This window comes from Theileria orientalis, chromosome 2 (genome assembly GCF_000740895.1).
Source record: "Theileria orientalis strain Shintoku DNA, chromosome 2, complete genome".
NCBI lineage: Eukaryota > Apicomplexa > Aconoidasida > Piroplasmida > Theileriidae > Theileria > Theileria orientalis.
Genome location: NC_025261.1, coordinates 418,770 through 441,865, shown reverse-complemented (window position 1 = coordinate 441,865; position 23,096 = coordinate 418,770). Strand labels below are relative to the sequence as shown.

Here is a 23,096-nt window from a genome sequence, read left to right as displayed (position 1 = left end):
TTAGGAACAAAAAATTAAAAAAATAAAAATAAAAGGGTTTAAAATAAACATATATATGATGAAAGTGGGTCAGGAAAAATGAGTGGAAGCGATTTGGGGAAACAATAACAACAAGGCTCGAGTGTAGAATCGAGTGGGGGGGTCGAAATAAAATTCATAATTAAAACAATAAACTTTAAAAATTCCATCTGTATTTATATTTTATACACTTGGAGAAGCTTTAAAAAATACGGTCACATAAAACAAGGTAGCGGAATAGAAGAAAATGGGTAAGTCAGGAAAGGGAACAGGGTCATTCGGTCTCTGTAACAGCACTACCCACACTCTGTGCCTCAGATGCGGAAACCGCTCGTTTCATAGTACGAAAAAAAGATGCGCCTCGTGCGGTAAGTATATAGGTAGTATGTGATAGGCATTAGCTGAGATTCCACAATAAGTATCCACCAAAACCACTAGATAGAGGAGTAGCTAAGTAGACATAGCATATATTTTAAAATGTTTTGATCCATGGTAGCAATTAATAAATGGGCTTGCTAATAATAATCGCAGGATACCCTGATGCAAAGACCCGCCACTATAACTGGTCGTTCAAGGCAAAGAGAAGGAAAACAGTGGGAACGGGAAGATGCAGATACCTGAAGACAATGCCAAGGCGCTTTAAGAACAAGTTCCGCGAAGGAACGAAACCACCCTCCAAAAAGTGAAATTGAATTGTAATTTCATACAATTAATAAATACATGTGTAAAGTAATAGGTTTGTGACATGGATTATATCTCCAAAATAAGAAATATAGCTAGATTGACTTCGATTGTACTGCCAAATCAAGGGAGATTCATTAGAAGTAAAAGTATAGCAATTGAGCCAAAAATACATGTAAACTATGCTAAAAATAAATGGAAACGATGTGTTGAGTGTGTTGATAAAAGATACTATGTCACAAGTGGCAATCAGATAAAATTGGAAGATGATTACTACATAAAAGAGGCGGAATCAAACTTCTGGCTACTGGGAGTGACAAAAAGTAAATTTAAAGACTTCAACGAAATAGTGTACATAAATTTTACAGAAGAAACGGAGTTGAAAAGGGGAGATTATCTATTCAGCGTCGAAGATTCCAAAACATTATACGACTTCTATTCACCGTTGGATTGCACAATCGAGGAAGTAAACCCGAAGTTTGCAAATCAGACGACTGAGGAGGTACTAAAAGACCTGTTCGATAACCCGGAAGGTGATAAGAACTATCTGGTAAAGGTGAAGAAGAAATCAAGTTGATTTTTTATCATATAAGCACTTAGATAACTGCTTCAATTCATTTTGGCATTTTCTCCAATCTCTAAACAGCATATGTATATTAATATGTTAAATAATGGTTGTTTGATGGTGTAATAATGAATGGATTTGTAATATGTGTAAGCGGTACCTGTTATACAAATCTATACACTCTTGAAGAAGGTCGTATTCCTTTTTACACCCGGTCGATTCAATACGGTCATCAACATCTAAATCAGAAGAGTTCATTATAGAATATTAAATGTTACACATCATCTAAATTTTGTAAAAAAAATTGTAGAATCCTTACAAAAAATAAAAAATGATAAAAAATGAATAAATTGGAATTTTGCTAATAATTATACAATTTGAATTAAAATTTTGATAATAATATTCACAGGTAACAGTAATTGAAACATAAATATAGAATGAAATTGATAAGAATAGAATCCCACAGCACCATTTTTTGTTCACAAATTGTTAGTTATTTCTAATATTATGTATATCATTTAATTTGTAACACACTGTAACACAAATTACATTATATTTAATTTAAATTATGAAATTGATGCTAATAAAGAATGCAGTTTAAAGACATTGTATCACTTCTAATATGTGTAAAATTGTACTTTGAAATAATAGTTCCAGTTTTTAGTATACATGTTAGAACGCCGTTAATTGCTACAATATGGTCGTCTCTTGGAGATGATTGGCAGTTAACGCCTTGGTTTCGCAACGATAACACGAGTTTGTTCACAAGGAAGTCAATTTTGAACACAAATAATCGCATTGTATTAAATAAAAAGTTAAATTGGTCAAATACATTGACAAAAGGAGGCCATTATGGGTCTATTTTAAATCATTTATCGCATAAACAAATAAAAGGATTCATCATCAATAAGATAAACATGAATATGGAATTTAGCCATGACTATCTGATTAGGTTAAACAGATTGCAAGGAAAACAACGCAGAAAGGTAGACCCATATGACCTGGAAGGAGGTTGCTGGGACGTATACAGATCATATAATCGGAAAGTGTGGCCGAGGCATGACTATAAAAACAGTATGGATGTTCTAATTGAAATGTACAACACAGCGCAAAAATTATACCTAAAATATGGAAATTGGACAGTAGTGTTTAAGAAAATGGGATTGAAACCTCCGAAATTGATAACGAGAAGCGAGAAAGCATCGTGCGCACGTTCAATATTCAGTATTGACTCGCCTCCAGATCATTATGTGTGTAAATTATTTAATGAACTTGGTATAACGCCAAAATACGATAAAGTTAGTGACTTTTTTAAAAATTTTAAGAAAAAAATTGAATCGACACTGCTGGGAGATGAAGAAGTGCCATTTGTAAAAAACGACAAGTACGCATTTGGAATTGAGCCTTTGGATAACCCGACGCCAATATCGGAGAAGAGCCTGAGAGGATACCTGGAAGAAGGCTACGATCACCTGAAGGAAGTGGTGAGATGCAACCCGGAGAAGGCGAGGAAGATGTTGACGGTGCTGCACAGAATATATAAGCCGCTGGACCTGGTGTGCGATGACAAAAAGGAGGTGTCGGACCACGAGATATTGGACGACTACAACAGAATGGTCACCTCGAAGACGGAGTGTATGCTGGAGTTCAGTAGGGAGTACCCGGAGTTGAAGTTCCCAATGATCGACGACGACTACCTGGACCTGTACAGGCACTGGTACGACAGAAGGTTTAAGACGAGTCTGGAGCTGTCGAGCACAATGAAGGAAAATTTCCTGGAAACGTACAGACAGAGCTCGAGAGTGCTGGAAAAGTTGGTGTTTGATCCGATACTTGGAGCGGTAGCAGGAGTGGCACTGGGAAAGGCGTCGGAGCTGTTAGCAGAGTACCTGTATGAAAGGCAGGGGCCGCAATTTGAATTTCTGCACAAAAACAAGGACAAATTGAAGTACATAGTAGGGTCGATTCCATATTTGTTGTTAACAAACAGAAAAAATAGAGAAGATTACTTCAATGAAGTAATAAAGTTGTTGTACAAGGATGTAAGAATGTTGGAGGAAGGAGACGTGAAGGGTTTATGGGAGCACATATCGAAGTTCAGCAGTAAATTGAATAGAATCAGCATAATCGACATAATGAGTAGGTGGAAAGTGGCGAGAAGGTTGTTTAGAGGAGCAGAGGAAGATGCCTTATCATCGAAAGAGAGTAGTGATAGCGATGGAGGTGAATACAGTAAGAGGAAAGTTGGAGATCTGGCACAGGTGTACGAGAGTGACTTTCTGAAAAGGGTAATGGATGTGAGAAGACAGAACCTGGTGGATCTGGGAATAGGCTGCAAAGTAAACGATAAAGAGTTTAGAACAAATTTGGAAGACGTGGCAACAATACTGGTGTTTAACTCGATACTGAAGATGTACAAAACGCTGCCGAGAGAAAGAACGTATAACTCAAACATATTCACAATAGATGAGCTCTACGGAGTGGAGCCTCAGAAAGAAGAGGAGAAGGAGGAGCCAGATGATCCGATGTACGCGTACCCGATGCTGCCGGAGGAGGAGGGAAAGAAGGAGAAGTGGCCGAAGGCGAAGTATACGCTGACGAGCTTGCACGAAAGAAACGGAGAGTACGACAGCAGAGGTAAGCTGGGAGAGTACGTGAGCATGGTGAACAGCCTGAAGTACATCTGCTCGATATGCCTGCCGCTCTCGAAGACGAGTGTGTACAGACTGCTGTACACAGCAGCGAAGTACCTGGGGAACATGGACTGCCTCCCAGCGTCGCCGGAAGGAGAAGTGGTGGGACACACGATATCAGGAGAAGACTTCGTGGACGGAACCCTGGTGAAGGACGACGACTACTCCTTCTTCTACAGGAAGAAGGACGAGGAGGCAGGGCTGCCGCCGGAGAACGCGGAGAGGGCGAAGCACAACGCAATGGTATTCGCGTGTGTGGCGCTGCACGTCTTCTCGAACATGGAGGACTTCGTGAGCTGCACGGAGCCGAAGGACTTCGGAGGAGCGTTTGAGAAGAAGGAGGACGAAAGTGAAAAGATGAGACCAGATAACGTGATGCCGCCACTAGATCCGGACTGGGAAGGAACGTACACATTGAGGGAGATAGAGGACTGGGCAGAGTCGCTGAAGGAAAACAACGGATACATAAGAAGGGAAAACATAAAGACGAAGTACGGATACTTCCAAAGAAACGAGGTCCTGGGAGATGACCAGGTTAAGTTGAAGAGGAAGCAGACGTATGAGAATGAAAAGCTGAGGGACGAGTTACTCGAGCTGTTCGTGAAGAAGGACAGAATAGAAGAGTTGATCAAGGGGCTGTCGATGGTGTTAGGAGTGTCAGAGGAGTTCATGCTGAGGAACATGCCGAACCAGTGGCTAAACTTCGTGGCAAACATGATATACAACGACCTGAGAGGGGGAAAGGGAGACCTGACCTGGTATAAGAAGGGGTTCAACATGTCGGAAGAGGCGCTGGAGCAAGTGAAGCACAGAGTGATGATGGTACACCTGCAGAGCCTAAACGGAAAGTACAAGCTGTCACTGAAGATAGACGAAAAGCCGGACAAAGATGATGACGACATAATAGTGGACGTCGAAAACAATCCCAACTACCTCCTATTCGGATTTAGCGGCAGTAATAGTACAAATCAAACAAGTGCAGTCAGTGGTAGTGGTACTGGGAGTAGTCTCACAAGTGGTGGTAATGGCAGTGCAGCAAGTGGTGGTCTAGCAAGTGGCTCTAGCAGCACCAGTATCGGCAGTATTATAACAGCTAACACCGAGAATAGCAGCAATAAGGTGGAAGAGGATGGAACAGCCAGCCTCAATAACGACAGTATGCAGATGAGTAGCGGAGTTAAATACAGCGCAAAGAACAGAGATGAGTGGTTGAATGAGGTTTTTACGTCGATAAAGGATATCGGAGACAAGATGGGATTGAGCCAGGAAAAAATACGAGACCATTACAGAGTGTACACATTCCGCCCACTGATAGACGAATTGAGGCAGCTGGACCTGAAGAATCTGAACAAGGAGCAGATGGACCTGATAAAGAGAAAGTATAAATCGTCAGACATCGTGCTGGTAAATGCATTGACAAACGTGATCAAGGAGAAGGTGGTGCCAATAAGAGTGGCCTTGAACGAAGCAGTGGTGAGAAGAGACCAGTACCTGGTGGGATCAAGAACACAGAACCTGGTGGACATGTACAAAGGAGTGATGACCTCAATGGAAGGACTGGTAGACGAAAAGTATAAGTACAGGTTGGAAAGAGCGTTGACGTTGAACAATGAGAAGAAGCCGCACCACTATGAACTTAACGAAATAGTAGGCACAGAATACTATGGTCCACTGAAGAAGCTGTTGTGGCCAGACGGAACGGACAGGTGGGTGAAGAGAGAAAAATACGACGCAAGAGAAAGGGGCTTGGATAAGTTGAAGGAATTGAACGGAGACTGGGAGTTGATGGACGAGGAAGATGGATTGAATGACCTGGAAAAAAGAGAGCTTGGCCTTAAAAGGGAAGAAAAGAAAATGCTCAGGCCACTGAAAATGTACTGCAGAGACACAGTGTCGACGAACTACGAGCAGGCGGAAAGAGATAGACTGGTGAAGGAAGGAAAAATACCGAAGGAAATGAGGTATATTCCAAACGAGTTCCACCTGGGAGGAGAGAAAAGAGACCCGGAGTACGACATGGCGGCGAAGAAGCCAGAGGACATGTACAAGAAGTACAGGCCGGTGATGGAAACGAAGGAGATATACCAGGCGTGGATAATGTACAACTACTGGAAAAGAGGCCCGGAAAACAAGGAGGAGTTCATAAGGCTGTTCCCGGCAGCAAAGAGGTAGAAAGTCATAGCGCAGATATTGATACAGTAATAATACTCAGATGTAGTAATTGATACAGTAATAATACTCAGATGTAGTAATTGATACAGTTAAATATACAGACACATATACGGTTGATGAATATGAGAAATTAGATACAATTATATCAATAGTTGCCATGATTAGTTGAGAATAAATAATAAAATAATAGGTTGATTGAAAATCCAATAAGAGATTGGAAGTATTTGTACATAAGAATGGCAATAAGAAATGATGACATCAAGTGCACGAGAGACTGGTTAAGAGAGCTGTATCAAAAAGACTATGATAAAATCACGGAAAAGGGTAAAAGTGGTAATAAAATAGATACGTTTAGAAAAGGAGGAATGTAGAAGGGCGTTGGAGTACTGCTACGAAGAAGAGGTGCTGAGGAGGACGAAAGGACCAATGGAACAGGTGGAGGACGACCTGGGAAACACTGAGGATTTCTTCTTTGATCCGTTTGAAATATCGAACAACTGCAGAATGAGATACGTGTATTCACTGGAGATGCCGGACGATAAGGGCGTTGAGTACCTGGAGAAGCTTCAAAAGTTGCTGCAAATTACGCCGAAGCAAGTGGAAGAAGTGCATTCGAAGTGTTTCCACGTAAGCAGATACAGTATACGAATAGAATTGAGGGTATTTATGATATTAGGTAGTAGTTAGGCAGATGGAGGATGTTAATTGGCGTTCAGCATCTTTTGGAACGTTACTACGCGAAAGTGCTCAACGAAAACCAGACGTTGGACTTGGAAAAGCTGCAAGAAAAGTACTTTAAACCGCAAGCGCAAAGGTTGAAAGTATCAGAGGTGAGCAAGATATATGAATACACGTTTAACCACAGATGAGTGTAGATAGACTTATGTGTGTGTAGAAACATTTAGATATGTGAGTGTAGATAAATGTAAGCTTGCACAAGCATGCGTAGATATACACATGTAGATAAACACGTATACCCAAATATATAAGTGACCATTGACTACGTCGTATTATAATGACGAAACACGATTTGTTTGGCAGGATATCAATGTAACATATAGGTGGCCTATAAAAACATAGTGGATTCAGCAGTGTTTGAAAACGTAGCGGCTAGATTCAGAGAGGTCTTTGATAAGACGTGGATTGGACCGGAATTAATAGAAAATGTGGACGAGATGTTAGAAATGTGCCTGAGATATAAGATAATATCGGAGAAGGCACCGAGGCAGGACATAGCAGGTAATGGAATATACATAAAAGGACTTTTAGTACAAGAAAACTACGTAAAGTTCATGGTGCAAACGATATTTGAAGGAGACTCAAGTAGAATAATAGAAGACTACGTCCTCTCGCTGATAAGGGAGCACAACAGGGTGGACGCCAAGAAGGTGACGTACCTGTGTAACCTCCTGGGATACCACGGCAAGGCCAGAGAGGAGCTGTTGGAAGACATCGGAAAGAGGTTCTACTACAAGTATATGATGGAGCACCACCAAGATAACATATACATGGAGACGTTTGAGCAGTTTGAGCACCTGCACGACTTGTTCGGACTCAACGAACAGGCGTTCAAGAGGATGATCTATGACTACCGCCTGGTAATAATTAGTAGTTAATGGATTTGTGACAATGGGTCAATTAGTGTGTAAATACTGACAATGTGTCAATTACTGTGTAAATATTGGCAATGAAAGGATATAATAATAATAATATGTAGTTTAAGGTTCTGGAACTATACAACCACGGCTGCGGCTTTGAAGCATTCGACAAGATGCTCCCAATAGTGCTGGAGGATAAGGTGACAAAGTACCTGCCGCTGAAGAAGACAATGAAGGAGGACTGGCTGATATTCGTGCTGCAGGACTTCATAAGTAAGAAGAAGGTCGACCTGAGTCACTATTTGGAGTTGAGCACAGGGGACTACCTGTCGAACGAAAACGACCCGCTGAATTTGAGGGCCACTCAAAGTGGTGTAAGAGCAGGCGAATCGGAAGCCTCAGTGGAGAATGGAGAGAGGAGGAAGGCGAACCCGCTGGTCGAGTGGTTTCAGCTGATGCAGGAGAAGCTGGACATGTCGAACAAGGAGCTCCTCGAGGGACTCTTCTTCCACGTCTACGACGACGCAAACCCGTTCTTCGTGGAGGTCGTGAAGGCGCTCTACTACACGAAGGACAGCGCGAAGATGGCCCAGTACCGAGGAATGCTCGCAACGAGGGTGCCCAGAGAGATGCCGTCGCTGCTGAAGCCGCAGGGGGGAGTGTATGACATGATCGTCGACCTGCTGAAGATCCTGGCGCTGACCCCGAAGAAGACGACGCCGCAGATCGCCAGGGAGTACGCAATGGACGACACGAGGCTCGTGAGGAAGTTCATAAGCGAGAACGCGCGCTCGGAGCAGGAGAAGGCGCAGATGCTGAAGCTGGTGGACCTGTATCTGGAGAGGCAGCTCCCGCAGGGGTAGCACGCCGTCAACGGAGGCGCAAACAGCACATCCAATATGTTTCACACTTCGTGTATATGCCCAGGTACCTTGTATTGAGTGTGTTGTACCTAAGCTTTGCCATCGCACATGCCATATCGCAGCAGCCATGTATGTACTAGCAACAGGGGTATACACAGTATCCTATACACGGGTGTTGTATAGTGTTATCTATGGTGTAAGTGTCTATACCTAACACAGATGATACACACGTACTTTATATACGCGTTCAGAATATGCAACAAACAAACCATGTAGACATGGACAATGGGCCTGGTGTGCGCAAGAAGCTGGAACTGCCACAGACCCTACATGTTGTGCAAATTGGACCAAAAATCCCATAAAACGGCACACCCACGAATGAACAATTGTAAAAATTAAACCTATCATATTAAGAGGACTTAAAATTTAGAGTCACTTCATGAGTTGCTCGCGGACGTTGAGAGTGAACACCTCCCCGAAAGAACGTAGCCCGCGCCTGAAGGCCATGGAGACCCAGAACGCGAGGGACCTGAGGAAACTCATGTTCGCAGTGGGCCACAACGCGCGGTTGGCCTCGCAGGCCTTGAGCGTCTTGAGGTACCCGTCGCCGATGAACGCGAAAATCACCAGCATCAGGTACGACAGGAGAATGTTGAACGAGGACACCTGCCCGTTGAGACTGTTGTCGCGCGGCTCCGGCCTCAGCCTGCCCTTGCCTCCCGGCGACTGAGGCCCGCTTCCGCGCCTCCTGGAGCGACGGCTCTTGCGATTGGCGTGGCTGCCCGTAGTGGCTCCGTTTTCGCTGTGGCTACCCTCGACGCTCGGTATGCTGTCGTCGCTGAGGTCAAGGTCCGTGTTCGTGATCACCACGGGCTTTATTGTGTTTTGGACGCCCGCCCCCGTGAAGCCTACTGTCTTCAGCACTGCGTGTGAGAGTGCGAACGTGAAGCACACGAACCCGAGCATGTACTTGCTCGACCTCATAAGCTGCGAGAACTTGGCCTCCGGGTAGTGTGCGGGTATGAAGAACATGATGATGCATGCGAAGTACGGGACTGCGAAGACCCAGGTGTAGTTCCAGAACTTGTATTCCGCCCAGTCGCAGTTTGGGCCCACCTTGAGGGCGCAGAGCGCTATGTTGATAAGCGCGGGCGCCACGAACGTGATTAAAATTACAATGTCGATCTTGTGGCCCGTGTCCAGGTTTGTCAGTCTATAGGGCGCGATTGCTGGAAAGACCAGGTATACCAGGCCCATGGCCACGGTGCTCATCATGATTGGTGATATTGCTTTGTACACTCCCTTTAGGAAAAGAACTGGGCTGAATCTATTTCCGCTCGATCTTTCTCTCGACCTTCTGGACCTCTGTTTGAAGTTGATTTGTAGAAACTGGGTGGACCTCCTTATGAGCTCCTTCAGGCCCTTCTTGCCCAGCTGAACATTTTCGTCTTCCTCCTCGGCCTCAGCACCCAATTGTGATGTCCTTTCACTTTTTTTTCTGCTCCTTTTTTCTTCTTGACTAATTTGCTCGTCTTTTTCGCTCGAGTCCAGTATCACGATCTTTACCTTCTGCTCCTTTAACGCATCCTCGCCTTCCTCCTCGCAGCAGAGTTGCATTTTGTGGTCCTCTATGAATCCGATCGTCCACAGGATTGCCGCCACTCCCGAGATTATGATTGCCATGATGATCTGGTGCACCAGGATCCAGTAGTTTACGTCGTAGTTTGGTCTTCCCTTGTTGAGGTACAAAAAGAGGATGTGGTACACTGAGACCTGCACTCCTGCCAGCGGGATTGAGCCTGCGAAGTACGAGATGTTCTCCACGCTCACTGCCATTGCGATCGACTGGTTCATGCCCATTGCGAAGCCCGAGCCGACCAGGCCCCAGTAGTACATCGTCAGGTTCCCCTTATCTCCGTTCCCTCCAAACGCCACCAGAACCACGAAGAACATCAGGCACACCATCCAGTTTGTAAATATTGATACTATTCCGTTGAACCTCGCGTGCTTCCCTGGAATCAGGACTATGTACATCGTGGCGATCAAAATACCCAAAAAAATGGCCACTTCCATGGAGTTGTGGATTTTGGTAATAAAAATATCTACATTTCTCCTCGGGATTCCGAACCTCTTTAGAGCGAAGCTGGAAGCCGTTAGTGCTATTCTCAGGCACTGGTACAGGCTGAACCCGGCCATAAACATGGCCGACTTCTTAAAACAGTCTACATTGATTTTTATGTTTTTCATGATTTAACTATATAAATACACATTTGCGCGAAACTAAATCAATTGAGAAACGATTCTAAACCAAAATACCAATTATTTAATTCAGTAGAAGTGATCTGTCTATAAAATTTGAATAACATCTTTGACCAGAGAAAAGATCCCCATCAGATGTGCTGCTAATCTGAAAATTATATAGTTAGCCCCCTACACATTTAAATAAAACGACTCGAATGAATTGAAACGAGGTTTCGTAGATGATTTACGACGTAACTTTTTGTTACATGCCATAGTTGCAATTTTTAGACAACGGTACCCATCTTACACCATCACTCTGCCTTCCTAGGATTCCATAAAATTCTACACACGGTCAAAAATTTTATTTAACGAATGGCCATAAATACACTCATCTGATCCTAGATCTATGTTTTACGTGACTATGAATGAGTTTTATGCCAATTTGAGGCAGATAAGTTCTTACACACTTGACGCGGTCGGCCACACATTTGGACAAGTTTCTCACCATTGATTCCACATCTGCCGTAGATATATTAAGTGCACCTATGAAACGTTATAAAGGCTAGGAATCCGGGTCTGATGTGAATATTAAAGGTCGTTATTTCGACTTTCTTTCACACGGATACCAAGCTAAATTCCAACACACCATAACTAGTGAATAGTGCGAATAACTAAAGATCTAAGCTGCGTAGCACACGTTTGTATAAATTAAGTCGAATTCAAGACAAAGACCATGTTGTTGCGGGTGTTTTGGTTCAAAGAGTCCCTCAGGTCCATCAACAACTGCTTCGCCACCTTCATCTCGCAAACGTGGTTCAGGGGCGACTCGGTGATCTCGTATTCCGACCACTCGGAGTCGTTGTCGTCGTAGTCATAGTCGTCATCATCTTCGTCGTCGTAATCGCACTCAGAACCCGAGTATTTGTCGTCAGAAAGGTCGTCCTTGGGAGCCTGCATTAGCGTAATGAGGGCGTTGGCCGTGTCGTCCAGCTTCGTCGCGTTATTCTTAAGCAGCGTGCAGCAGGCCAGGATTGAGTACTTCCTGATCGACTTCCAGGTGCAGTACACCGAGTACTTGACGACGAAGCTCGAGAGTACCTTCAGGTGGTTCGCGACTGCCTGGTTCGCCGCCGCGGCCTGCTCTGCGAAGGAGGCGTGCAGGTTCCGATAGTAGTACATGATGACGAGGCTGGACAGGCGCATGAGGTGCACGTTGTCCGAGGCCAGATCCTGCATGCTCGTCTTAGGGCAGTTCGAGACCAAGGCGGCCACTCGGGTCGAGGCGTCGTCCAGGATCGTGGCAAAGATCGCGTGCACCGCTCCCGATTCCAGACTCACCTCCAGACAGTCTGCGATGACGTCGTCCACCTCGTCGCCCAGGCCGCTGTTCCTCGCCTCGAGGCAGATCCGGTATAATTGGTCGAGGATCTTTGCGAAGCCCTGGGGGTCTCTGTGCGCCAGCGCCACCAGGGGCTCCCGGATCATCCCGAAGTCCGACACCATCTCGAAGCTCAACTTCCTCATGAGGTCGAGTAGCATGACCAGGAGCATCCAGAAGTCTGCGAAGGCTGTGGCCGCCTTGGCCGCGATAAGGTTCTTCACCGGTTTCACGTCCAGGAGCCTCACCAGGTTCGCCAGCAGCAGCGCCCCCTCGTCCAGGTACTCGACGCACATTTCGTCCTCTGTTCCGAAGAGGAGCTTCAGCAGGTTCACGATGGTCGTGATGATCACTCCGTAGCTGCTCAGCTCCAGCAGCAGCTTCTCCTCTGCGGGTTCCTTCGGCGCCTGGTTCCCCTCCTTGTTCGTGTCCTGGGTTGAGTGAGTGAGCAGCCTCAGCACTGTGTTGAGCGTCTGCATCATGGTCCAGCGGACGAGTATCTTTTCGTCGTCTGCTGCTTCCGCCACTCCTTCTTTCGAAGCCATAAGGCTCTTCGTCAGGTTGTTTGACATGTTCAGAATGATGTCCTTCGCGTAGGGCACCACCTCCTGCGGGTATGTTTCCACTATCTCTGCCAGCACTGAGGTCACGCTCTCCAGGTATATTCTGTTCATCAGCATGAAGAGTCTTTCCAGCAGCGATGACAATGAGCCTAAGATTAACGGGTTAAGGTTTTTGTTTTCGATTCTGAAGAGCTCGATGAGTGCGTTTGACGCGAAGACTGCCACCAGGATCTCCCCGTCCACCATCATGTCCAGCAGGCGGACGTAAAGCTTCCTCAGCGTCTCAAAGTTCCTGATATTGTGCACTCGCTTCACGATTCTCCCTGAGAGCCACGCGGCCCTCATCCTTATCCAGATGTCCGGCGAGTTAAGCAGTCCCAACACCTTCACTTCAAGCAGCTCCTCTCCATCGACTTGCTGCAGTTCTAGCCCGAACTTTTTCCTCGCTTTTTCCTTGTGGTTCGCTGCAGGTTGATGTGTTCTGTTCCTCCTTATCAGCTTTTCAGCCACGTATCCCACTATCGACATTGCTGAGTAGAGCACTGTGTTATCTGTGCTTTCGAAGCCCAGTTGTAAAATACGCTTAATTTGTTTTATCGTTTCTGATGGGTACGTTTTTACCAGGTCCTTCAAAAAATCTGAGCACGTTCCTCGGTTACTGCAGAATTGAAAGGACAGCTCTGACTGCAGCTTTATGAATTGTTCAGGCTCCTCTTGGTACTGTTCGAGGTCCTCCTTTGTGTATTTGAACGTGTTTAGGCAATACACTCCCAGCAACTCACTCAAATGATCCTTCAGGCAGTTGTTAAAGTGGCTTTCCACTGATAAGCAATTTCTAAGATACGACCATATCAGGTGGTGTGACAAATTATTGAACAACAACTTATTTTCCGACTCTAGCTTAAGTAAATTGATCATTGAGACCACAAATTGATCTGAATTTATCAATGAATTCCGCTTACACTTTTGCCATCCATTATAATCACAGATACTTAGATAATGCTACTAATAATAAATTACTAGTTCTATCCAGGGCTTACGTGAATACTTGTCCGATATGAAAGATGAAAAGAACATAAACTTGGTTGGATTATCCTTGTATGAACTATGCCTTGAGATAAACTTATTTAGTATCCTCAATGACCACTTAAAACACTTAAATTGCTCTAATTTACATAAATGGTCTTCATCATCATTTTTCAATTCCGCAAAGATGCTAACCTACATCGTTTATTAAGTGTCCAATTGTTAAACAATAACTACTATTGAAACGAATATGTTATCACTGGTCTAATTGCTACCATTAACGCTAACTAAAATCCATGCCAGTTACAACATAGCTACTAACTGTTAATGCCTCTAAATACCTGTACATCCGCTCTCTGAGGCCATGACTGTTGCCATTTTACGAACTCGTCGAGTACAAATAGAACCAAGTTCATCCAGTGGTGTATCGACTCCTTCAAAAGGTCCGTGGATGGCGACGTTAGCAGTGCCAAGGAGAAATATATCTTCAGGACCAGGTGAATTAACGTGGCAGCCTCGTCGTTTCCTAGGCCTATTTTTGAGGCGTCCAGTGCAACCGATAGTAGCGGGCCGAAATATGCCGAAATGATATCATTCAGTTCATTCGTCAGGCTGCTTCCGTGGTACTCGTACTTAGTCACCACCTTGCGCAAACTCGAAAGTGCGCACGAAATTCGGTCTGAGTTTTCTCTCTGCCCCAAGTCTGCTGAAATTGACGTCAGCATCGTCTTCACATCCTTAATTTCAAGGTTAAACATTATGTGCCTCAGGATTTGGTAGCATTGGTTACGAATTGTTCTCTGATTCGAGGAGACCAGGCACAGGTAGAGATTGTCCAGCAGGAACGCTCGGTCCGTGTGTGAGATAATAGGATTTTCAATTGAGTAGTCGGGAGTGCTGTCAATCCAGTGCGATATAATGTGATTCTTTAGTCTAATCGACGAAGCCAGTCTAACTGCATCTTCGAATTGAAAGTTGGACATAATCCTCATGAAAGAAGGTATTGACCCCTCCTTGAGCGAAAACTACGTTAACAATCATTAGTTCGAGTCCTTTATTGTGACAAAATAAGAGGAGTTATAAAAAATAGTTGTTTATCGGAATAAATACATACACAATTGATCAAATAATGCCAGTATCGGCTAACTAATGGCCTGAATAAATAAAAATACGCGCAAACTCTGCGCGTTTCTAAACTTACGTTTATTAAATACTCTTCACACCTCTTTCTATGAGCATCATCTGGTGATAATGATCCTTCCAATGCCTGGACCAAAAGTTGATAATTATTAACATCAATAGTGTTCATTTTACGAACATAGGACTGTGAACAAACAAATAAATCAAAAATATGAAAAATAAACCCGACTACGATAAAAATTTATATTGGCGTAGGGTAGATCAAAGAACATTTGTAAATATATTCACGATCTTAACTAAAAACACAATCAAAATAAATTCATAACCATGTTTTTATAATCTTCTTATTCCTGTATATTACATACCGATGTGAACACGGTTGAAGATGATATTATGATTTCAAGGGTCTACATTTTTGATTTGAGGCAAGTATTGCATTTTCTTTGTGAAATAACGGTAAATATTTTCCCATTTTGTCCTTTACTAAAAATACAGAATGTTTGTTGGTTACGCTGTCTTTCAGAAAGTCGAGTAAATCAACCTCCTCGGGCTCGTCCTTCTTACTGTCACACAGTAACCTGAGTATACAGTTAGTTTTTAAAATATTTTATCATCTTGACAAACTTAACATTATCTAGCAAATTTCTATAAATTGTTATATATGTCATGGTTTTGTTGCTTTTCTAACGAATTCTTACCACTTTTCTCCTATATGCCTTGAAGAAATCCAGTGGTTGTTTACGTTGATTAAAAAGGCATTTTTGTGTTCCAAAAGCTTTTCGGATAAATTATCCCCTGAAACCCTAGTACAGGAGTAACCTTTATTTTCTAAGGCCTTTTCGAGGACCTGTTTGTCAATTATGTAGATTATGGCATCGAGTAACAATGTGTCCGTACACCAACTTATATAGATATGGAATGTTAAATAAGTGAATATCTCTTAACATATACCGTGTAGTCGAAATTGCCATTGCTTTCACTAGAAATCATTTGATCACACTCGGCCTGGGACAGGCCTAAGTAAAATAAGTTTATGCAGCAACACATTTGCAATATTTGTGGCCAAAATAGTTAGAAATTACCTGCTTGAATTAAAAACTCCCGTTCCATGTTAATACATTGGCGGACAATCGGTTCGAGCTCACTCAGCCTAAACACTGGCCCCTGAGGGAGTATTAGTGTAATGAAAAAGGTGTGTTTAAATTAGTGAAACGGGATAGCCTTCATTAAAACATTTATACCATTATAACACATAATATTGGAAAAGGCCCTCACCTGTAGTATAAAATTTAAAGCATGAATGCCACAGGTTGATTCGCCCAGTGGCTGCAGCTCCCAGTAAAGTTGAGATTCCATGGTTTATGTTAAAAATTCAGATGTGTATCAATGTATGAGTGTGTAATATATGCTATTATAGTATCACGAGGTTATGAACTATCTTAATTAACCACATAAACGTTCTAAGCGGGTTGAACCACCAAATAGACCAAAGCTAATCCTCCGATACCATGGAACTGATATTATCAGCCCAGCGCTGATAAACCACATATATGTGTGATTTTAAGGGTAATTTGTGTAAAATTCCCAGGGAAATTATTAAAACTCAAGTTATCTTAAGGAGTATAGGAATCATGATGCCAAGTCCAACGAGGACCACGATTGCAGTAAACCACGTTAGGAGCTTGCTCCCCTTCTTCTTGTTATCCTGGGCCTTTTGCAGCTGCTCGTTGGCCCTTCCCGTGTAATCCACCGCCTTGAGTGCGTTGTGCTCAATTTGGTCGATCAACTCCCCCTGGTAGCTGACGACTGCCGCCAGCTCAACCATCATCTGTTTCAGTTGTTCCATGCCTACATTATTCAATCAGCCTCTGAAGTTTTGATAATGCCTCCTTACACCTAGTTAAATGAAGTCAACTTACTCTGTTCTAGAGCCAATATGTCATTATATTTCCCCTGAATATTGGAAACTGCGTCCCTCAGGGACACATTCTACACATTAATTAACAAACGTTCAAATAACCTCTTGTTTTATAAAGCCTAAGTATCTATGTTTAAACAGTAAATAAATAGCTAGGTGGATGTGTATCCATCCGTCTCAAATATGTAATACCCCTAGGAAATTTGAACGTGCGATTTGCTCTACTGTCTGTTGTGCGTTCGGATTATTTGCGAGTTTATCCAGCTCCTCCTCGTCCATTTCTGGATATATCAGATGGAGCTGTCTCTTTGATTTATCAGTGATAGACTTCTTGTAATCTATTTGTGACGTTTGGTACCGTTTCAGGGCGTTTCTAAAGTGCTTCACTGCCACATTGTATGCGTTTGCCCTCATTCTGTTTTCGGTGGAACTGCTTCCTTTGTCGAGGAACTTCTGAAGGCTGGTTGTGGACTCTTTACACTGCGTACACACCATGTTGGTTCTATTGATAAGTGCGTTCATGTTTGTGCTGATGTCCGTCCTCTGCTTTTCAGTTACAACTTCCGTGTTCAGGTGCATCAACTTAGTTATGGATCGAGCTCCTTCCTCTATAGTGTCTATCATCTTCTTAATGGTCTCAATCTCGTCCATGAACTTGGTGAAGTCACTACTGAAAGTAGTTTCTACCATCACGCCAAACTATAAATTATTGGTTTAAATGCCAATTACGCAATAATAAATGCCTTAATTTATACTCATTAACTAGGGTGATACTGAATATAACACTTACATTGGAATCGGCTATGAACTTGTTTTCTGATGTTGTAATTAAGAATTCCCTGTTGTATGAAAAATCACAGGGAACTCCATTATACACATCTTTGAGCTGCAAAGTTCTGTTAAACATCTTTACTAATTAAAATCCGATAGGAAATGGAATTTATTAAAATATAATCATAGTTATAATGGCATCTTAACAAATCAACAGATTTGTAGTCATAAAACACAATTGTAAAATACACACAATAAAATCAGTCGATTGTTTAAAAAAATTGAATTCGTTAATATAAAATTTTCAAATAATAGTAATAATATATGGCCAGTGTAAAACAAGGAAATCAAACAATTTGTATTTGTTATCTAATATGTTCACCGATTGAAACAAAAAGGCACATAAAATTTAGAGAGGCATATAATGATATAAATATGTTTAAAGAAATAAAATGATTCAATTTAAACTACAAATATGTTAAAAAATAAATAATGGCCCACGGATTCCTAGTAAAATATGGGTACATTAATATAAATAGAAATTAGATAATAACCATTAACATTGTGTTTATATGATTTATAAAATGATTTATCTTTAAATTGGTCATTTAATTTACATGAATTTTATTTTTTTAATTAAAAGTCAATTGTATTGTACACATTTTATGTAAAATATAGATATGTTAATAATTTATGGAGGTTATGAAGGCGTTCTATTAGGCCTAGAATTGAATTTAGATAAAAATAATAACCTAGAAAGTGAAATAAATGGCGCTGAGTCCAAAGAATCCTCTGATTATGAACAGTCCAACTTAGTTGACGCCACCCAGTCTTTTAGAGTACTCTGCTCCCAAGTATGGAAATAGAAATTACAACATATATTAGGGTTCTATAAAATGTATGAGTTTGTCCAACAATATACTCGTTTGCGGAGGGTCGGATGAAACAGTCCAGTAAGCAAATTAATAAAAATACATTGATACTAAAATAAGTGTAAATGAGAAGGGATGTCATCTAAATCCAATTAAAATCATTAATTGATTTATATAGAGTCTATAACATAGAGAAAAAAAGGAAACATGGAGAGATTATGCTCTCAGAAGGATATATAACAGCAACATCGATATATGGAGGCATGAGCAAAGGGTTTATATTAATCGGAAACGAACACGGAGACATATCGATGTTTACCACGAGAGACTTGAGCTTCGCTAAATCATTTAAAGCACACAAGAAGGAGATAACGGGCCTCTCGATACACCCAGAGGGGAAGACGTTCATATCGACGAGCGCAGATCGTTGCCTTAGACTGTGGGATTTGGTCTCGAAAACGTGTGTGTTTAACACTGAGTTGGATATTATGCCACTCTCGGTGGAATGGTCGAAGGGAACAAAGTACCTGTTGACATCAGAAAGCAAAGTAAGTTTATTCTCAAAGTATATAACTGTGTGAATGGATCTGCACTAGAATTGTAGGATTAACGTGTATTAAATGTGGAGAAGATATAGACGATTATTTAGGTACTATCGTGTAGTGCCGAAGATGACGAGTTTGAGACGATCTCAACGAAAGATAAAGGTGAGAGTAACAAGAATTAATAAGTTGTAGTAACCTCAAGTTGTTGGTGCGGAGGATATATCGTATTAGGATTTAAATCGGGAGAAGTGTCAGTTTATAAGGGTAAGTTATATGGACAATAATGGGTGTGATTACCGATGTAAATAACATTGGCACTAACGGTTGGTTTAGAATCTCTAGTTGCAACAGCAAAAGTACACACGAAGAGAGTTAAATCGATATCATCGAAACATGTAAAACAGTTTATATAAGCGCATTTATGTAGTTATTTTTCAATTAACCACTAATGGTAGTAGCAACAGACGATTAGTTAATTGCTAGCTATCATTAACACATTACCAGTTAACAATAAGTTATTTACAATATTAATTGACAAATTAATTAAAAAAGTCATACTTATAATATTTGTTGAGTGAGTTGTTTATATATAATAATTAGGGATATATATTCACTGGAGATTCTGACGGAGTAGTGCTGTGTTTCCAACTGAAGGAAGATCAATTGAAACTGATATGGAAATATGATATAGGATTCAGGCTCAACGTATTGGTGTGTTAAAAGAAAACCTGAATGATGATTTTGACATGACTAGTAAGCATAGGCGAAAGTGCTCCCTCTTGTAACTGAAAGGAATCTTTGTTCTTACACGAGAAGTTAGAACAGTAAACCTTTTGGACAGTACGTATTTTTATGTAAAAATAAGTAATTGTGTTCCAAGGTGTCGATCGGCACCTCTTTTTCACAGTTAAACAAAAATAGGCAAGAAGGGTAACTAGGATGATTGTTCTTTAGTAATCTGACAGGCAAACGTTGAACATGAAATCACAGAATAGAAAGAAAGAGGATCAATAGTAATAAAATAATGTATTATAGATTAAATAAATTATATGTCGTAACGATGATGTGATTTTGATGAGATTAAATGTGTGAGAAATTAAAAAGTAATTAACAAATAAATGTATCAAACATGATAAATTAGAAGAGATTAGGTAAAATCGGAGCCCTTATGACGGTTAGGAGTAGAAAGAGAGACCAACCGATAGGGAAAAGAGGGCATATAAGCAAAAATGTTGCTGTTCACCTTTGACGTTGGCACTGCGACTAGGGCGTTCCGATAGTAAAGGCCAGAGAGCTTGCGACTCTGAGGCGAAACCGCAGGTAAAAAAGGGCCCCGAGAATGAGGCTCATTCAAACGAGAAGAGCAGCCATAGAGCTCACTCAGTGTATCACTGGGAGGAGTGTCACTGCAGCTGAAGTCGAAGATCGAAGTCCCGTTTGAGAAGTTGAAACGAGGTCCCGAGCCAGGGAGGGGAGTGAAGTAGCGAGTGTGAAGATTAGGGTCCTCCTGCAAAGACCCGTATCGACGAAGTATTTTAGACAGCTTGTTGGCCTCGGAGACCTCGTGAGCCTTCATCTCAGCAAGACGCTTAGCCTCGTAGAATCCGTACTTGTTAATGCCGAAGGTCTTCTGCCACCGTTTCGAGTTCTTGAAGGGGTCCTTGCAAATCGTGCGCCACTCCATCTTTTTAAAATGATAATAAACACCGGTAATGTCGCTGAAATAATCCTCGTCAGGGATATTAGGGACTAAAACGGCATCCTTGGGAACGGTCTTGCACCCTCGCCGACGCTCCCGTTTCAAGGAGGATTTTGCTCCTGAAGATCGAGAGGAATCAGAAGGAGAGGTTTCGGAAACATTTAAACTCATCTTCGTGAAATGTGCGGACAGCTTTAAAGATTTTCGAAACGACAACGGATCGTTGTGACAACACAAAGATCAGAAGAAAAATTAAAATAGGCGTTGGAATCCGAAACTATAATAACAAAAGCATCTAAAAAAATGTATATATGGCAGATACTATAGGTATTCAAATTAAAATGATTATATAAGCAAAGAGGCTGTTACACACTGGGAGGAAAAACAACAGCAGTGTAGAATTTTTATAGAAACAAAAAAACAATTAAACATTATGTGTTTAAAATAAATGGGACCGACTATATATTTACGGACTCGGTATTTGTTGGCACATCACAGACATAGTTGCGGGGTGAGTACGTAAAGCAAATAATCATGTAGAAAATTATATGCTACACATTCGTTGTAAAATTCATTAGAATATTACTCTAAGTCGGTCGGTACATGTTGGATTCCATTATTTGTAGATTCTTTTTGAATTTGGCCACCTCCGAAAGCCCAGCTGAAAGTGGACTGGGAACGGTGTGTATTCCGCGGTTTTTATTTTCATTACCGCCAGAATCATCCTCGTTTTCATAAAAAACGTCGTCATTTAAATTGTACTGTTTATCTTTTAGCCGTAAACGATGCACATCTTCGTATTTAGGGGACGGATCCAAGTCCTTAGTAACGACGACCGCTTTATTTTTCTTTTTCAATATTTTAAAGGTAGGATTGGCGTGAAAAACCTCAGTAGCCTTTTGGATAAACTCTTTTAATCCGTCGATCCAAATATCCCTGTCCCTGTCCACAGTTTTGAACAATATTTGTAAGGGGCCGTTGCGAGTGTGGTATCTCAGCAAGAACCTTTTTCTATTTGACGTATCAGGAGTCACGAGACTGATTGATAAAAATGAGATGTTCCCATCCTGTTTATCACCAGCCTGAAGTTAAAATGAGTGAATGATTGAGCCAGTAAACAAATAGATAGACCGGTTATTAGATAAGGTCGCTAGGAGTGTGTATAGCTAAGTGATACTTTATATTTCTCTATTGATTCCCAAAAACACCAGTCCCAGCAGCCAGGAGATACCTCAAAAGGCTTGAAAAAATACTCGGTGTATCCAGTCTTAACGGAGTTCATTTTCCTCAAGGGCCCTGTAATGACTTTTGAGAAGTACTTCAACTTCTCAGTGTCCTCCATTTCATCCAGACTGTTTAACATATCTTCCTCTAAAAGGTCAATGTTAATGATTTAATAGGTAAGTGTGTACGTATTTGTGCTAATCAAGTGGTTACCCATTATATTTCCCTCCTGTTGAGCCTGGATTAATACTTGCAGGGTCAAAGGAGTTAGGTTCATTGTTGCGATGTTGGAGTCCATTTTATAAATCGAAAGCTAATTGAGAATTAAAATGAGTAAAAAGGCAGTCGAATACAAATAAATTGGCCATCTAGTACACGTACATAACTAAATACTGTCTGTATAATTCATAATTGTGCAATACCGTTAGTTTAGTGGACGCTTGATCTTTATGTATCAATGTGTACTTCCTTTTTTTTGGAGGCCTCCCAGATAAAATCTCATCAAGCACTGATATTCGAAGTGTTCCGTGTTCAGAAGTCCTAGCAATGTGCTTTTGGTGCAGTTCGATGGTCACGAAGTCGTCACATTGCCTGACGTGAACGTTCAACTTTTCCTACACACCGGTTAATAGAGATTCAAGATAGAATACGTAGATTCCATACATATATTTGAAGTACTCCGTGTCTCACATTAACCGGCTGAGTGCGATACTTAAACCTTCCGGAGGTAACTTCCAGAAAATACTTCCCGTTTTCGAGAAAGTCTACTGCTTCGTGGAATTCAAAGATTAAGTCCAAGGGATCGTGGGAGTGGGCCCCTGTCATGCGATAAAAGCGTCCTATACAACCGCATTCGGACGGGTGTGGTATTTTTTTTACGTTACTTATCAGGTAAGTCGTACCAATGGCTGCGCAACTCAAGGAAGCACATAAAGTGATGGAAGCAGGGTCAATTATACACATAATTTACATTTTGTCTATTATAAAAAATAAATAAATAAAACTAAAATTAAAATAATAATTAAATCAATGCTATATATAGAAAATAGTATAAAAAATACAAATTTGTAGTAGGAATACAGGAATGCAGACAGGTGCTGTATAAAGAAGAATCAATAAAAAAGGAAAG

General features: G+C 41.7%; 12 protein-coding genes across 12 annotated transcripts; 5 read left to right on the top strand and 7 right to left on the bottom strand.

Moving 5' to 3' along the window:
- Nucleotides 1-265: 265 nt before the first annotated feature.
- Nucleotides 266-704, top strand: TOT_020000218 (60S ribosomal protein L37; the record flags this gene model as incomplete). Its single annotated transcript, XM_009691953.1, has 2 exons — nt 266-386; nt 550-704. The coding sequence occupies 2 exons, from the start codon at nt 266-268 to the stop codon at nt 702-704; spliced, it is 276 nt and encodes a 91-aa protein (XP_009690248.1).
- Nucleotides 705-763: 59 nt separating this feature from the next.
- Nucleotides 764-1,276, top strand: TOT_020000217 (uncharacterized protein; the record flags this gene model as incomplete). The annotated part of the gene is made up of 1 exon (XM_009691952.1): nt 764-1,276. One exon carries the CDS (start codon nt 764-766, stop codon nt 1,274-1,276), a length of 513 nt encoding a protein of 170 aa, XP_009690247.1.
- An 87-nt stretch (nt 1,277-1,363) lies between these two features.
- Nucleotides 1,364-1,522, bottom strand: TOT_020000216 (hypothetical protein; the record flags this gene model as incomplete). Its single annotated transcript, XM_009691951.1, has 1 exon — nt 1,364-1,522. The coding sequence occupies one exon, from the start codon at nt 1,520-1,522 to the stop codon at nt 1,364-1,366; it is 159 nt and encodes a 52-aa protein (XP_009690246.1).
- Nucleotides 1,523-1,854: 332 nt separating this feature from the next.
- TOT_020000215 (uncharacterized protein) lies at nt 1,855-8,590 on the top strand (the record flags this gene model as incomplete). The annotated part of the gene is made up of 10 exons (XM_009691950.1): nt 1,855-3,403; nt 3,509-4,814; nt 5,127-6,125; nt 6,320-6,453; nt 6,485-6,756; nt 6,813-6,959; nt 7,191-7,368; nt 7,444-7,727; nt 7,847-8,034; nt 8,107-8,590. The coding sequence occupies 10 exons, from the start codon at nt 1,855-1,857 to the stop codon at nt 8,588-8,590; spliced, it is 5,541 nt and encodes a 1,846-aa protein (XP_009690245.1).
- A 432-nt stretch (nt 8,591-9,022) lies between these two features.
- TOT_020000214 (conserved hypothetical protein) lies at nt 9,023-10,837 on the bottom strand (the record flags this gene model as incomplete). The annotated part of the gene is made up of 1 exon (XM_009691949.1): nt 9,023-10,837. The coding sequence occupies one exon, from the start codon at nt 10,835-10,837 to the stop codon at nt 9,023-9,025; it is 1,815 nt and encodes a 604-aa protein (XP_009690244.1).
- Nucleotides 10,838-11,252: 415 nt separating this feature from the next.
- Nucleotides 11,253-11,493, top strand: TOT_020000213 (hypothetical protein; the record flags this gene model as incomplete). The annotated part of the gene is made up of 2 exons (XM_009691948.1): nt 11,253-11,327; nt 11,398-11,493. The coding sequence occupies 2 exons, from the start codon at nt 11,253-11,255 to the stop codon at nt 11,491-11,493; spliced, it is 171 nt and encodes a 56-aa protein (XP_009690243.1).
- Nucleotides 11,494-11,539: 46 nt separating this feature from the next.
- TOT_020000212 (uncharacterized protein) lies at nt 11,540-15,210 on the bottom strand (the record flags this gene model as incomplete). Its single annotated transcript, XM_009691947.1, is given in 5 exon segments — nt 11,540-13,774; nt 13,793-13,993; nt 14,140-14,823; nt 15,000-15,122; nt 15,163-15,210. The coding sequence occupies 5 exon segments, from the start codon at nt 15,208-15,210 to the stop codon at nt 11,540-11,542; spliced, it is 3,291 nt and encodes a 1,096-aa protein (XP_009690242.1).
- Nucleotides 15,211-15,329: 119 nt separating this feature from the next.
- Nucleotides 15,330-16,294, bottom strand: TOT_020000211 (uncharacterized protein; the record flags this gene model as incomplete). Its single annotated transcript, XM_009691946.1, has 5 exons — nt 15,330-15,516; nt 15,637-15,785; nt 15,890-15,954; nt 16,021-16,102; nt 16,214-16,294. The coding sequence occupies 5 exons, from the start codon at nt 16,292-16,294 to the stop codon at nt 15,330-15,332; spliced, it is 564 nt and encodes a 187-aa protein (XP_009690241.1).
- Nucleotides 16,295-16,541: 247 nt separating this feature from the next.
- Nucleotides 16,542-17,763, bottom strand: TOT_020000210 (uncharacterized protein; the record flags this gene model as incomplete). Its single annotated transcript, XM_009691945.1, has 4 exons — nt 16,542-16,786; nt 16,858-16,927; nt 17,049-17,555; nt 17,647-17,763. 4 exons carry the CDS (start codon nt 17,761-17,763, stop codon nt 16,542-16,544), a joined length of 939 nt encoding a protein of 312 aa, XP_009690240.1.
- Nucleotides 17,764-18,307: 544 nt separating this feature from the next.
- TOT_020000209 (uncharacterized protein) lies at nt 18,308-19,764 on the top strand (the record flags this gene model as incomplete). The annotated part of the gene is made up of 7 exons (XM_009691944.1): nt 18,308-18,481; nt 18,513-18,580; nt 18,678-19,047; nt 19,149-19,206; nt 19,237-19,308; nt 19,378-19,439; nt 19,645-19,764. 7 exons carry the CDS (start codon nt 18,308-18,310, stop codon nt 19,762-19,764), a joined length of 924 nt encoding a protein of 307 aa, XP_009690239.1.
- A 427-nt stretch (nt 19,765-20,191) lies between these two features.
- TOT_020000208 (conserved hypothetical protein) lies at nt 20,192-20,914 on the bottom strand (the record flags this gene model as incomplete). The annotated part of the gene is made up of 1 exon (XM_009691943.1): nt 20,192-20,914. The coding sequence occupies one exon, from the start codon at nt 20,912-20,914 to the stop codon at nt 20,192-20,194; it is 723 nt and encodes a 240-aa protein (XP_009690238.1).
- A 416-nt stretch (nt 20,915-21,330) lies between these two features.
- Nucleotides 21,331-22,930, bottom strand: TOT_020000207 (conserved hypothetical protein; the record flags this gene model as incomplete). The annotated part of the gene is made up of 5 exons (XM_009691942.1): nt 21,331-21,825; nt 21,921-22,114; nt 22,181-22,280; nt 22,390-22,581; nt 22,646-22,930. The coding sequence occupies 5 exons, from the start codon at nt 22,928-22,930 to the stop codon at nt 21,331-21,333; spliced, it is 1,266 nt and encodes a 421-aa protein (XP_009690237.1).
- Nucleotides 22,931-23,096: the final 166 nt, after the last annotated feature.